The 14,582-nt window shown below is 37.0% G+C and overlaps 1 protein-coding gene across 7 annotated transcripts in view; it reads left to right on the top strand.

The window, feature by feature from the left end:
* The window catches only part of LOC123871009 (unconventional myosin-XVIIIa), a 208,656-nt gene that overhangs the window by 94,805 nt on the left and 99,269 nt on the right, over positions 1 to 14,582 (top strand). For 6 of the 7 annotated variants that reach the window (XM_045914526.1, XM_045914529.1, XM_045914528.1 and 3 more), the window contains 7 exons: positions 268 to 415; positions 1,021 to 1,121; positions 1,550 to 1,674; positions 2,593 to 2,646; positions 3,221 to 3,396; positions 4,142 to 4,227; positions 4,541 to 4,679. In XM_045914526.1, coding sequence (XP_045770482.1) covers positions 268 to 415; positions 1,021 to 1,121; positions 1,550 to 1,674; positions 2,593 to 2,646; positions 3,221 to 3,396; positions 4,142 to 4,227; positions 4,541 to 4,679 — 829 coding nt within the window. The remainder of the gene's footprint in view (positions 1 to 267; positions 416 to 1,020; positions 1,122 to 1,549; positions 1,675 to 2,592; positions 2,647 to 3,220; positions 3,397 to 4,141; positions 4,228 to 4,540; positions 4,680 to 14,582) is intronic. The other variant, XM_045914527.1, reaches the window with a different exon arrangement.

Here is a 14,582-nt window from a genome sequence, read left to right as displayed (position 1 = left end):
GTGGTGGCAGCGGTGGGATGACAACTAACGTTTATTGCTAAATACCCACAACAATGGTCAAACCCTTTTCATCCTAAAAAAAAGCCGTGCTCAGTAGTGAGCCGGTTATGACTGTTCTGATAGTTAAAAGAGTCAAGAAAGCGCCCCCGGGAACCACTGCAATATCAAGTACCGGAAGGCTCTCCCGCGAATCGACCCATATAACCGAGAGGTTGGTAGGGTCATGGGAGGTGGAGGGTTGTCCTAATAGTTTTACTTTATTTAAAGGTTACTAGACGAGGAGTCAATGTATCCTGGATCCTCAGATGACACGTTTCTAGAGCGCGTGATGACTCACTATGGCGCTCCGCACCAAACACACTACCTCATAAAGAAGGCACCACATAATAGGCAGTTCATACTGCAGCATTTACAGGTGAGTTATTTTACTACCCCAGCAGAGAGCCTGTGTTGAAAGAAATCTTGTAATTGTAATGAAGAGACTTGTTGGCTCTTGTGTTTCTTAGAAAGTTGATACAATGGTTTAAAATCCCCCAGGAACTCTCAGATTTCTCAGGATAAAAGTATGTTCGGTCTTCAGGATGCAAGCTATCTCAGTGTTAAATTGTGAAAGCATGAAAGACGGATATTCTCTTTTGCATCATGTTTTTTTCGAATACGCTAAAGAAATCATATAGATTAATTATTATTTATGTGCTAAATATAATAATGTGTATTGCATGGTTTTCGTCGCAGGGCTAACACCAAATTCTCGAATTAGCACAGGCTTACAGCTAATTTTGTAATAATATTTTCTTGAACCAGTCTAACCCAAACCGTAATCAAAGCTTTCCAGTGCGATATTCCAGTTTATAGTTTCTTGTTTTGTCTTGATTTTTTTGTTTGTGTGCAATAAATTCTTCTTTATCTATCCAGCTCCTTGAGATTTCAATGTCTATCAGTTCTTTTATCCATGTGGTATATAGAATTTGCCAAATTCCGATAAAAGAGGGAGACACAATATAAGTGGTATTCTTGCAGGGCACTAATCCTGTGTTATATGACGTCAGCGGATGGGTAAAGGCAAGCCGCGAGAACCCTGTCACGAAGAAGACTCACACGCTACTGCAGGAAAGCCAAAAGTAAGTTGACAGTTTACATTTAGGTTTTTATCCTAAAGTTATTCCCATTATTTATCTATCTACGAGTATATGAGGGTTTTGATTGCATATGCCATGGAACCCCTTAAGGGCTTGATCTCCCGAAGATTATGGAAATAATAAAATAAAGTGGATCTAACCCGCAGCTCGCTCCAGCAATGAGCGGGACTTCAGTTACTTTTATACATGCCATAGTATTGTGGAAGAGCATTCCGAACCAGTGGTAGATGTATTTGACGATTCAAAAGTACTTGTAAAAGTTTAATTGAATAAAAAAAATTTGCTTTTTTTGATTCTAAAATAAGATTTTTATACGTACCTGCCGATGTACGTACCTGCCGATGTACCTGCGCTACATCGGTGTAACTTATAAAGTGGTAGAGCTGTACTTATATTGATGTTTTTGACAGTGAAGACATAGGGCGGTTGTCGTCGTGGTCGCGCGGCGCGTGCGGCGTGGGCGCGTGGTCGGCCGCGGTGGGCGACGCCTCCACCCTGCGCCGCGCCTCCTCCATACGCAGAACGCTTACTACTGGTAACTGCGATCTTATTCCTCCTTTACCGATCTACCCGGTATTTGCAAGGTCTAAGATAAATTACTTGTAGGGAGTCAAGAAAGCAACCCCGGGAACCACGCCAAGAGCAAGTACTGGGGTGCTCTCCTGCGATTCGACCCATATACCCGAAAGGTTGATGGGTGCCTGGGTGGTGGAAGGCTTATCGTTCTACCACAGAACTGCGAGAAACCTTGAACGTTGACATCCAATCCACTCGAACGAAATCTTTTTGCTCAACGTTTCCAATAAGACCCTCTTTTTTTTCGCTTAGGAGGGGAAAATTCTCATATAGAGCCAGACTCCTACCGACTAAAAACCTCTACTTTATCCAAGTTATAATGTTCCCGCCTTATTGGCCTACTATTACTGCCTCAGTCTTGCTCATCTTAATTCTCTTTCATCCTTCTCCTTTCTCTTCTCTTTCATCCTTCTCCTTTCTCTTTCAATCATGGCTTCCATATTATGGATAAGAACCCCTAGATGTGCAATGCTCTACCGGCGTCCGTGTTTCCTGCCACATATAACCTAAATACCTTTAAGGCAAGAGTAAATAGGCATCTTCTAGGCAATCTCGCTCCAGTATAGACCTTATCATTGTTTTTTGTTAGGCACGATTGTCGTCAAGCGCAATAAAAATTGATGATGGGGCAGAAGTGACGGTATTATCAAAGTACCTATTATTTTATTATTTTCCGCATTAAACGCCGTAAAATTATTGTTCTATTGTTAAACCTATAAACAACTTGTGAAATATGCAAAATCTTATTATGCTTATTAGCTGTAATTGTCAAACAAAAATTTTTTTATTAATGAAATGGTATTTCATTAACTTCTTTTTTCGGTTTATTACGAATATACTTATGGTTAGAAATAAGAATCCACTGTTTGACTTGTAGGCGATGCGTCACCGTTTTGCCGAGCCTCAATAATTCGGCGATCTCTTAATTCTGGTAAGAGGAAACGGAGCCAGTTATATCGTGAGCAATCTATGCAATCCCTGGCTATTTATTGTAATCATTGAAATCGTTACATACTTCGTATAGTAATATCAAATAGATTATTTCTTAGAATACATTTCATCTCGTGACATCATTATTTAGAATAGTCCTTCGGTAAAACAATATTTACTTTAGCTGTCTTATATAAATCATGGTAAGTTTCCGAAATAGTGAATTGAATTATTCTTCTAGTACATTTTCTCTTGTACCATTCATAGTTCACAAATCTCTCTTTATTATTTTTGAAGTATTTTAGAAGGTACAATCATTTTGTTCAACATTTTATATAAGCCAGACGAGTTCTGTAGCAATATTTTGTAATTTATAGTACCTATACCTATCATGTATATCTGTAAAATGTTCCCATCTGTACAGTCTTCGAACTCAATTTTTTTTCTATTAGATGTTTTGATTATCTTGTTGCTCGCATGTTTAGTATCAGTTATTGAAACAGGAAAAAATATGTATCTATAAAAGGAATTCTAAAGATTCCTTCCTCAAAAGTAATATTTTAATAATATTATAGGCACAGCAGGCATGAAAAGGCGTTCAACGGCCTTGCAAGCGAAATTCGTAGCGGACGGTATAGTGGACACGCTGCGCCGCTGTGGCGCCGGCGGCGTGCAGTTCGTGTGCTGCCTCGTCACCAACCAGCTCAACGAATCCCAGGACGACGTCAACATTCCACTGCTGCGCTCTCAGGTAACCAACTTCACTTCACTGAACTTATGTTCTAACTAGCTTATTCCCGCGACTTCGTTCGCGTGGACGACAAAAATTTCAACCCCCCATTTTATTACTCCCTTAGTAGTTGTATTTCCAAAAATCCTTTCTTAGCGGATATATCTGCATGCCCAGCCCGATCCGCCCAGGTTTTTGAGCTGTGCGTTGATAGTCAGTCACTCAGTCAGACAGCTTTTCCTTTTATATATATAGACTTCAGGGGTTGTAGGGGTTTTTGGAGCACGAAAGCGCCCGAGTTGTTTTCGAACAATAACAAACATGGCAAGAATCAGTCTGAAATCCTTTGATGAAGAAAAATCTTTCTTTCATAAAAGCTGAAACTTAAGCTGAAATCTATGGAGCTTACTTTGACTTTGCTCAGACTTAAGACAGATTTAAGACAAGTCAGAGACTCTACATTAATCTGTCTATCTGATCATAAAAGACTTAAGACTTATGATGGTATTTCTGCGTTTCCTGATCATGGCAACTTGAGTCATCGAAAACGAATATTTGTATGCGCCAGCGCTACAACTCGGTACCCATGTTTTAATGGCACCTAAGCTCATTGAGAGAGTTTAAAGAGATTGGTTTAAAAACTAGTAAGAACTTTGCTAATCATCATTTTTAATTTTTAATTTCTACTTAAAAGTATACTAAAAGCCTCCAAGCCGAGGCTCTGTATACCTAGTTACCCAAATAATAATCAGAGCATTGTTTTCAGTTCCGTGGTTTCCAATTACTCGACGCGGCGAGGTTGTATAAACAAGGATTCCCTGAACACATGCCGCTATCTGAATTTGCTAGAAGGTGAATATCATTATGTTCTAGAAATTATATTTCTCTAAACGAAATCCCCTTAAAAATACTAAATAACTAATTATACTTTATGATTTTAACTATAGTAAAATCGCTACCTATATTATAAATGAAGTTTGTCCTTCAATCATGCCGCAACTTAGCAACAGTTCGATATGTTTTTTGCATGGATATAATTAAAGACCTGGAGATTGACATCTAAAGTTAATTTTATCAAAGAGTTTACAAAAGATGAAGTCGCGGGCATTAGGGTGTCAAAAATAGTTAGTAGCTTCAAAGTCCTAATAAAGGATTTTTTTTCTAGATATCGACTCCTAGCGACATCAGAGAGCGAAACTACCGACACATCGCAAACTACTACGATATCGGACCGACAAATCGTCGACGACATGCTTTTGGCATTAGACTTGGACGTCACGAGCTACCGACTTGGGCTTTCTCAAGTAAGTGCTTAATTGATTAATTTAGCGTCCATTTTCCTTCCAGGTTTAATTTTTTTAAAGACTTCTTGAACCTTAGTCAAAATATTTACCTTAAACAATTTTTTGGATTTATTTTTAGATAAGCTTCGCATTCTGAAAGACATGTATTGAAATGATTTAAGGCGCATTTTCACTGAGGCGAACACAGTCTTAGCTCCACTTTAGTGGAAATACACGCTTGCACGGGTAAACTTGTATCACAATCTGATAGTTTTATTCAAAATTACGTTATCCATTGTTGCCACTTTCTTGGCTCCTAATACTTGGGGCCTGGATGTTTTATAGATTAGTAACGATGTATGCGCCCTAGGAGCGAGAAAATTATTGTATTATAAACATTTATACCTTATTTTGGCTCTTCCATTCTACGCGACATTGGCGAAGTGCATTGTGCTGGTGTGGCACTACTAAAAGCTATTATACAAAATAAGAAGAAGAAGAACACGTATCTGTTACAATACCTACAAAAATGACGTATGATTATGTCCATAAATAAAGTATAAGATCGTGCATGTTAAGATGTTATCGTTATAATGGAAGACCTACACGTGTCAAGCACTATTATTTCCTCCAATAAAAATGTACCTGTTTATAACCCAGACTAGACCAATGTTATCCATTACGGAAGTTTAATCAAATCAATGTGTGCGATTCGCATTTCTCCTCTCAAAAATTAATATAACGGATCCATTGTCGGTTTTATATCGTTAAAAAAGTGTAATTATTCGTTTCGAAAGCGTAGTCTAACTTTCGAATACCTAATACTATTAATGCAGGCTCAAAAACTTATTACTATTAGCCTTGATAAAAAAATTGCTTCATTCTAGGTTCCTCCATACATTTGATTCTTGTCGAAGATTGAAAGCCAACAGGCAAAAAATGCGTCCGTAATTTGTTTTTACGTGAATACTCCCACTAACAAAAGCTTTGATTCATGATAGTTTAATATTACAATGATTCCAATTATGTGCTCGCACTGAATTCTGGAACTTGGTTACCAATCTTGTAGTTACTCTTGAACGTCGGCTTGTAACCCGTTGAGCTATGTCGAACTACAAAAAAGACTGATGATATTTTAAAATTACAAGTGTAAATTAAAAATTTACAACACCCCCGACATGTGAAGGTTACAGTAACTAGAAAAGAGCTGATAACTTTTAAACGGCTGAACCGATTTTTTTGGATTATTGCAAAGAACACTCTCGATCAAGCTACCTTTCAAACAAAAAAAAACTAAATTAAAATCGATTGATTAGTTTAGGAGGTACGATGCCACAGACATACACAGATACACACGTTAAACTTATAGCACCCCTCTTTTTGGGTCGGGGGTTAAAAACCAGATTACCTTCTGTTATACTGTGCATCTCCATATTAAGTCGAAAGCTTGAGCGACCTTTCATCATTACCATGGATATCAACCATATGTTCATCATACTTAAGATGTTTGAATCCTTATTATGCCGCTTATAATTCCGCCATACGACCCGCAAGTATTTAATACCGGCTTAAGTACCTCTTCTTATTATTTCCAAGATAAATGTAATAATGAAGTTTCGCTTAAGATTTACGATTGTCATTAATGAGGGATAATAAACACATTTATGCATATTATAATTATAATTATTATAAAATGGACTGAGAAATTTAACCTAATTAAACTTAATAGTAAACTTAACCTAGTTAAAGTAAAATGGTCGGAGAATGTTGGAAACAATATAAATTAATATAATTAGCAAGTAAGCACAACAGGTAGGATAATCGAAAAAACATTTTTTTAATTCAAAATTTTAGTCTCTGCTAGGCACTGTTTTAAATTTTACAGCTCTTATAAATTACTAGCTTATTCTCACGACTTCGTCCGCGTGGACTACACGAATTTCAGACCACTATTTTACCCCCTTAGGTGTTGAATTTTCAAAAACCCTGTCTTAGTATAGGTAGATATCTGCATGTGGACATGCAAGGCCTGATCCGTCCAATAGTTCGAGCTGCGCGTTGATATAGATTAGTCAGTCCTTTTCTTTTGGTATAGGTACTTATTAAAAAAAAATTAAATGCTGGACCGGCGGACTGGACAAAACTATAAGGAAATATAAGGTGAATGGACTATTTCACTAACGGTGAAGGAAAACATCGTGAGGAAACGTGCATGCATGTCTGAGAGTTCTCCATGTTCTCAAAGGTGTGTGAAGTCTGCCAATCCGCATTGGGCCAGCGTGGCAGACTATGGCCTAAACCCTTCTCATACTGAGAGGAGACCCGTACTCAGTAGTGGGGCGGAAATGGGTTGATCATAATGATGATAATGCGATACCCAAAAACTAAGTAACAATGGTGACAATGGAAAATGTCGTGAGAAATGGTACCAATGTCACTGCATGGAAAATACCGGAAACCAATTATTTCCGCCGAAATGCCTCAATCAAGTTGTTACGCTTGATAGATAGAAATAGCATTTTGAATTTGGATAGCTTTCACAATATTACCTACCGGTAACTTCATTGTTTTGATGTTTACAATACACTCCGATGTTATCTGACCTCCTCCAGGATTACATTTGAATTACATATACAGCTAGCTCTCAACGTACATCGTAGGGTTACCACTTGCCACTTCATGATTTACGGGTTACCAGCATCAAAGGGTTTTAGATTTTTTTGCGGGAGACAGTGATACATTTACATAGATATTTTTTTTATACTTGTTGTTTGCAGGAAAAGCTTTTAGAAGCTCTTCATTTTGTGATACAATGACGTTTGCTTTTCTGTACTCGATATTTTCATCTTAAAAGAGGGGTAACTCTCAATAACCAAGTAGGCTTTCTTCATAATTTAATAAAAGCCTCCCAAAGATACAACCAAGTACTTCGCTTAAAATAATAAGCTTTATAAGCTTTTTAGTCATACATATTAAATAAAGGTGTTGACATTCAAAGAGTTATTATTTAGTGGTAAATTAGAGCTACTATAGACATAATAATAGATGTGTAACAGTGACAATAAACCAACCCATTGACTTCCAGTGAAAGCGCCTCTGATGTAACTTGTCTTCAGCGCTGTTGCGAGATCCGAGCAGGCTTGATACTTAGGAGGTAATGCGGATAAAGTCTCGGTCGCTTACGTGGATTAATCTTTGCGTGCATCAAAAATAGTTAATGACAACACAATGTCTATCATTATAAATACATTTCGTAAACAATTAGCCTGTTACATCACTATATAAGTGCTATGTTACGAGTATAAACGCGCAAGTGACTTGTTTGCTAATCTTTCAACCATACCGCGGCGCAGCGGAACAATGCGTTGACGTGCTTTTTAGAGGTCCATCTCTCCAGAGAAAAAAGGAGCTCTCATGGGATCACTTCGTTGTATGTCTGTCTATCTGTCCAAGACCCATTAAGGGTCAAAACCTATAGGAACCCAAGTAAAGGGAAAACCCAAAAATGTGGATTTGTGGTTACATCACAAAAAAATGTTATTTCTTCTACGACGGTACGGAACCCTTCCCGGAACCCGAAAATTATGAAGGAAGAAAGAATATGCCTTGAGATTTAACGTTTTTAAAAATATCATACTAAATTGAGACGGCAAGTCTCAAGCAAGAATGACTTAGCTAAACTGATAGTTGGCCAACGCATATTACTTGCGTAATCTAATGCAACTAGTCAAACGTTAAGTAGTACATTTTATACTTTTACAGTTGCCGTCAGGAAAAAAAGCTCTGACCGACAGTGAAAGGAATGTGTAGGTGCATGGCTAATTCATTTTCCTACAATGTGGGAAGCGAAAGGTTAATTGATGGGTCAATCAATGCGCGGTGGAAGTTGGAATAGGTACACGCCCCTGCCGTGGCGCCTTACTTTGTTTCATCGAATAGATTGGGAAAAAATCACCCACTGCGCAGGTTCAAGGCAAAAGTTCTTTTTATCTGCCACCTATACTATATCCACTCACGTCAAGTAGAGCAGCTCAGGCAAATCTTGACTTATACTTAGTAACTTACTGTACCTAGTTTTAGACGTATTAGGTATTATTACACGCCTGCGTAACGCAAAGGAGTGTTATTTTAAATTACGCAATCGGTTAAATATCCGAAAGTAACTTTTTAATTTAATTGGATTTCTCCATATATTTTTTGATTTCTCATTATTATATGCAGTCCCTCCTTATACGGATTCTTTTTTAATCTTTATTTGATAAGGGTTTTTTTATCTTTTTGGATATGCTAACCCCCTTCACCTTTTAAGAAATAACTTAGATACTGACTGAAATAACTTTGATATTAACTTGACAATGCTGATACATGCTTCAATTAAGTTAAAAGGGGCAAAATAAAGAGCGTACGACATGCGAAGCGAAACTCATTTTGTCATAAGTTTTTACCTTCAAGAGATTTTAATTGCATTTTAAGAGTCATTACCCTTCACCACAAAGTGACTAAAGACGTGAATTATTCAATAAGCATACTCAATTTAATGATAATAAAGCTTTGGTCACACCGACCGAGCGGCAGCAGCAATGCTTGACAGCAGCAACATACTTATATTATATGGAATCGTATAACCCATGCAATACTGCGGTCTATTAGCTATTAGCGACCGGCTTCTTTTCCGTGGGAATAAAAAACCCGGCCTTATTCCTTATCTACTTTATATAACGGAATCTGAGCAAAATTTTAACTGCCAAAAGCTCGCCAAAAGTGTTGATGAGTTCATCAGTGAGCCAGGACTTTTCTTTTCATATTTATTTAGACTAGCTGATCACCCGCGACTTCGTTCGCGTGGATTTAGTTTTTGAAAATCCCGTTTCCACGATAAGAAGTAGCCTATGTTGCTCTTCAGGTCTTAAACTATACCCATGCAAAAATCAAGTCGATCCGGAGTTCCGTTGCGACTTGATTGAACGAAAACCAACGAACAAACACATTGTCACGCTTATAATATTGGTAATGATGGTTAGTAATTACATGTACTAGGAGCTGCTTTGGAGACGTATCTGTCCCGCGTATGGTTACGCCAAGGCTTTAATGCACGGTCGTGTCGTTATGTAACTTAAACTGCATTTTTAGTTACATTTCTCCAGCAGATTTCAAGTATCAAATTGTAGCCGCTCCGCCTTTCTAATCACAAAATTATGTAAACCGACCTCTATCTACTTATTAGACACATTAATTAAATTGTATGATAATAATGATCGGGCGGTTTTAATGTAAGGTCTAAACATCATACCTGTCGTGTTAAATTACTATGACGGTGATGGAAATTACATGAGCTTTTTAAGCTGACTCATTTTTTCCTAGAAAAATCAACCTGGCTGTTCAACGCGGAAACGCAGCCAGTATCCTTGGTATTATTCCACGGGGCTGATAATTGATTTAGACATTAAAATATTTCCTAAAAATAATTTTAAAAAATAATTTAGATATTTCCTAAAAGTTTAAGTTATAAAGACATGCACAGTTTCTAAAAAAGCTTTATTCAAATAATCACACTACTTAATAATATATTAAATCTGAAAGATTGTAAGTGTGTGTGTTTGTAACTGTTTCACGCAAACACTACTGGATGGATTTGACGGAATGGAGATAGCTTATACCGTTACCTACTTTTAATCCCGGAAAACGTAAGAGTTCCCGCGGGATTAATAAATAATCTAAATCCACGCGGACGAAGTCGCGGGTATCATCTAATTTATTTTATATCTGTCTTTATTCAACTAAATTAAGCTTTATTCAAGTAAGTTTATTCTTACAACTCTATATAATATGTAAAGTTCATGACATCGTGTTAGTGTGTCAATACTCAATACTTATTTGGGTAACTATCTCAATGATAAGTTGATCGTTGCCTTGCACATACATACTCGTATATGCGTCCGCAGGAATTGTAGGTCATCGTTGTTTTCAATACCACTCGCAACAGCGTTGATGTAACGCATTATGTCACCGTGTCACTTCCGAACAGGCTTTCACGACCCGCCGTATGAGAATTTTCAATTATGACTGACCTGTGGCCCCGTTTTAAAGGTTTATGACATGTATTGAACTCTTGTTGATGACATTCACAGCAAATAGTTCAATCATGGTCGTTTTGTGACCGATTTTGTATGCGCTCTGATGAAAAAAGTACCTACCTATATCGGTCATCTTTATTGTCTATTGCACATATTTTGTCTTTGAACAAAAGGTGTACAGATTACGGATTAATTTTCGTCGCAGATTTTTCACAAAATGTTTAATTATGGTGGTGTCATCATTATCATTAACAACCGATAGACGCCCACTGCTGGACATGGGACTCTTGTAAGGACTTCCACACACCACGGTCTGACGCCGCCTGAATGTAGCGGCTCCCTGCGACTCGTTTGTTGTCGTCTGTTCACCTATAGTATTCCAACGCGCTTTCTGTTGCAAGGTCAGTATTCTAGCACCTTGGGACCTCAACGTCTATCGCTTTATCGAACTAATAATGGCCTATCCATTGACACTTAAGTTTTGCAACCTGTTGAGCTGTCGGTTACTATGGTTCTCCTATGGATTCTCATTTCTGATTTGATCACATAGAAAACTCCAAGCATAGCTCTCTCCATCGCCCGCACGATATGGTGGTATATAAAAAGGGAAAATCACTCCAAACCTCATGTTTTATTCAAAAAACTTGTTTCAAACTTCAAACTTATGGCAATGTTTGGTTAATGACGGACTATAAATTATATTTTTCCTTTCTTTATAAATACTAGTACATCTAAGGCTAGGTAAAAGAAGAAAGCAAAAAAAGTTAAAAATATTGCTTAGTAGCTTACAGGTTGGTACATTACTGGATTAACAGGTATGAATATTAGAAATTTAATGATGAACAAGTTGCTAGCAGGGTGCCATGCGATAACAGTTTACGCTAGGCGGGCTTTATAATATGGTCATATAAAGTGTTTTTTTTTTTTTTTAACTGGGACAGTATGGGGAAATTTAAAACCATAGGAGATACAGGGAAACTGTCTGAGGAAACTTCAGCTCTTTTTTCGTGAAAACAATTTTGGCATAGTCAATTTTTTGGTCAAGCGTGAGTTGTCCATAAAAAGCGGAATTTCCCCATTCTGTCCCAGTTAAAAACACACTGTATATCTAAGTAAGTACGATACTAAAGCTATGAAGCGCAGTAAATAAGTATACTCAACTTTTTCTTTTTAGAAGACAATTTATTATTAAAATTTATAATCAGATATTGTTAACTTGCTTTAACCATAAAATAGGTATGCCTTTTGCTTATTTATTGCCTAATATAAAAGCTTATCTTTTCAATTTAACTGAAATCGTATACAGTGTTTTACAGATTTCTCAAAATAGGTATGTATTTTCACTTTTCTCTTGTCTCTATTTTCCTACATAGCTTTAGATGTACGTACAACTTTTCAAGTACATGTACTTGTAGAACCAACTCATCATTATCATCAATCCATTGTCGGCTCACTACTGAACACGGGTCTCTCAGACTGAAAAGGTTTTGGCCATACTCTACCACGCTGGCCAAGTGCGGATTTGTAGACTTCATACACCTTTGACAACATTATGGAGAACGCCCAGGCATGCAGGTTTCCTCACGATGTTTTCCTTCACCGTCAAAGCATGTGATATTAAATTGCTTAAAACTCCAAAAAGTTAGAGGTGCGTACCGTCTCCTAACCAACCAACTCACTTTAATGATATTCCTACTAAACCATGATTACTTAACATCGGGTGAATTGCCTCGTCCTTAGCTTAATATTTTCCCTTTAAAGGTCTCATTACCAAAACGCGTGCGCATCCAATTTAGACTGCATTGTTATTTACTCTCGGATGAGAATGACATTAATTCTGTTTATAATCATCATCAAACAAAACACTTTTGTTAGATCTGACTCAATGTCGAATTATCTCAGAAATTCTCGGATTACATCAATCATACAGCTTATCATGTATCCAACTTTCATTACGAAAAAAAGAACTAAAATATTATCTGTAAGGGCCTCGCTCTCTCGTTCCTTTTGTGCGTTTGCTCTTTCATATCTCATAATTAAGAGCTCATGTTGATCTCACGGGAGATCTGACAGCTCATGATGATGCGTAGGAGTGTTTATACCGACTTTTATTTTGTTCGATTATAGACTAATGATATAGATGAGTTTGGTCTATTATATCTTCTGCTTTCAATACCTACTCTTAGGTATTTTTGTTTGTAATCGATTGTAATCTCAGATATTTGATTGAGAATAATATAATATAGAGAAAGTGATATTACATTTCGATTTGCTTTGTTTAGTAATATAGGGCATATGCTATTGTTGAAAAATTGTTCGAGATGATAAAAATGACAATAAACAAACAGTATAATGGTTATATGCTTATGTAGGTGTCAGTGCTGGTTTCGAAAAGGAATGGATAGACTTAACACGCACTTTCTTAAGAATTCAGTTCAGAATGGTTTCTAAGAGCTTTATTTATTGGACAACAACAAACGTGGGTTTAATCGTGATTTTGGTTTCGAGAATCATGTCGACGCTGTTAACTTCATCCGTACCTACATACTTATATTTTAAATCCGAAAGTCTTCTATCTGAATCTTTGTCAGTCTGTCTGCTTGTCTGCTAGTTTTGTACAGCCAATCCATTCCACCGATTTTGTAATAGAAAAAAAGCTATAGCTTATATCCCGGGGATAGGAATAGGCTACTTTTTATCCCAGAAAAGTAAAGAGTTCCCACGATATTATTAAAAATCCAAACGAAGCGCGTACACATGATCTACTTAGCCAAAGGTAGCTCACATGGTGGAGACGGACAAAGGCTACTTTCATCCCTGAAAATGAGAGTTTCTAAATATAACCTAAATTTACGCAGACGAACTCGCAGGCTTCATTTAGTAGAATATAAACTATCATTCAAAAACATGTACCTAGGGACTTTTAACTAGGGAATAGTCAAATGAACTTGCCACTTTGTTGCCCCATCGAGGAGATTAAGTGAAATTTTGAAAAATAATTAAAATATTTACCCATTTGTATTCACATAATTGCAATCTCACGCACTGCTGGATACAAGTGAATGACATTATACAATAGAAGTTATGTTCATATTATATGGCGTATAAAATTCGTGCTTGGTGAAGAGTAGGCAGAACATAAACAAAAGAACAAGTGTAAATTTAAAAAATAACACCCCCGACAAGTGAAGGTTACAGTAATAACTAGAAAAGAGCTGATAACTTTTAAATGGCTGAACCGATTTTCTTGGATTATACCTAAGAACACTCTCGATCAAGCCACCTTTCAAACAAAAAACTAACTTAAAACCGGTTCATTAGTTTAGGAGCTACGATGCCACAGACAGATACATAGATACACACGTCAAACTTATAACATTCCTCTTTTTGCGTCGGGGGTTAAAAACGCATGAGATTAGAAGATATAAAGCTCTACAAAATGTGACCCTATGTCATAAGTTTGTCTTCACTTTAGATATCTAGGTAAATCCACGTTGCTAGTCTATCATCATTACTAGATATATATTAATAGTTGACATTTATTACTAACTAACCCGTCCCGGCTTCGCTCGGGTGAAATTTCTGAAAATTCTTCTTTAATGGGGGGTCTTAATGCTTGGAATTGATAGTTAAAACCGACGCTTGCCTTCAATACAGTTGATTTACGACCGTAACCCTAAGTCAATTTACCTAGGCTCAGTGTTAGTAAATCCAGGTGAGAAAGCAATATCTAAGGAGATAAATCACTAACTAATTACCAACATAGATGATAAAGCAACTTTGAGATTATTGCCTACATAGCAGTCGACTACAAAATAATATGGACTGCAATTTGAAACCAAACAATAGA

This window comes from Maniola jurtina, chromosome 13, assembly GCF_905333055.1.
Source record: "Maniola jurtina chromosome 13, ilManJurt1.1, whole genome shotgun sequence".
NCBI classification, from domain to species: domain Eukaryota; kingdom Metazoa; phylum Arthropoda; class Insecta; order Lepidoptera; family Nymphalidae; genus Maniola; species Maniola jurtina.
This window is presented reverse-complemented; position numbering and strand designations above follow the sequence as displayed.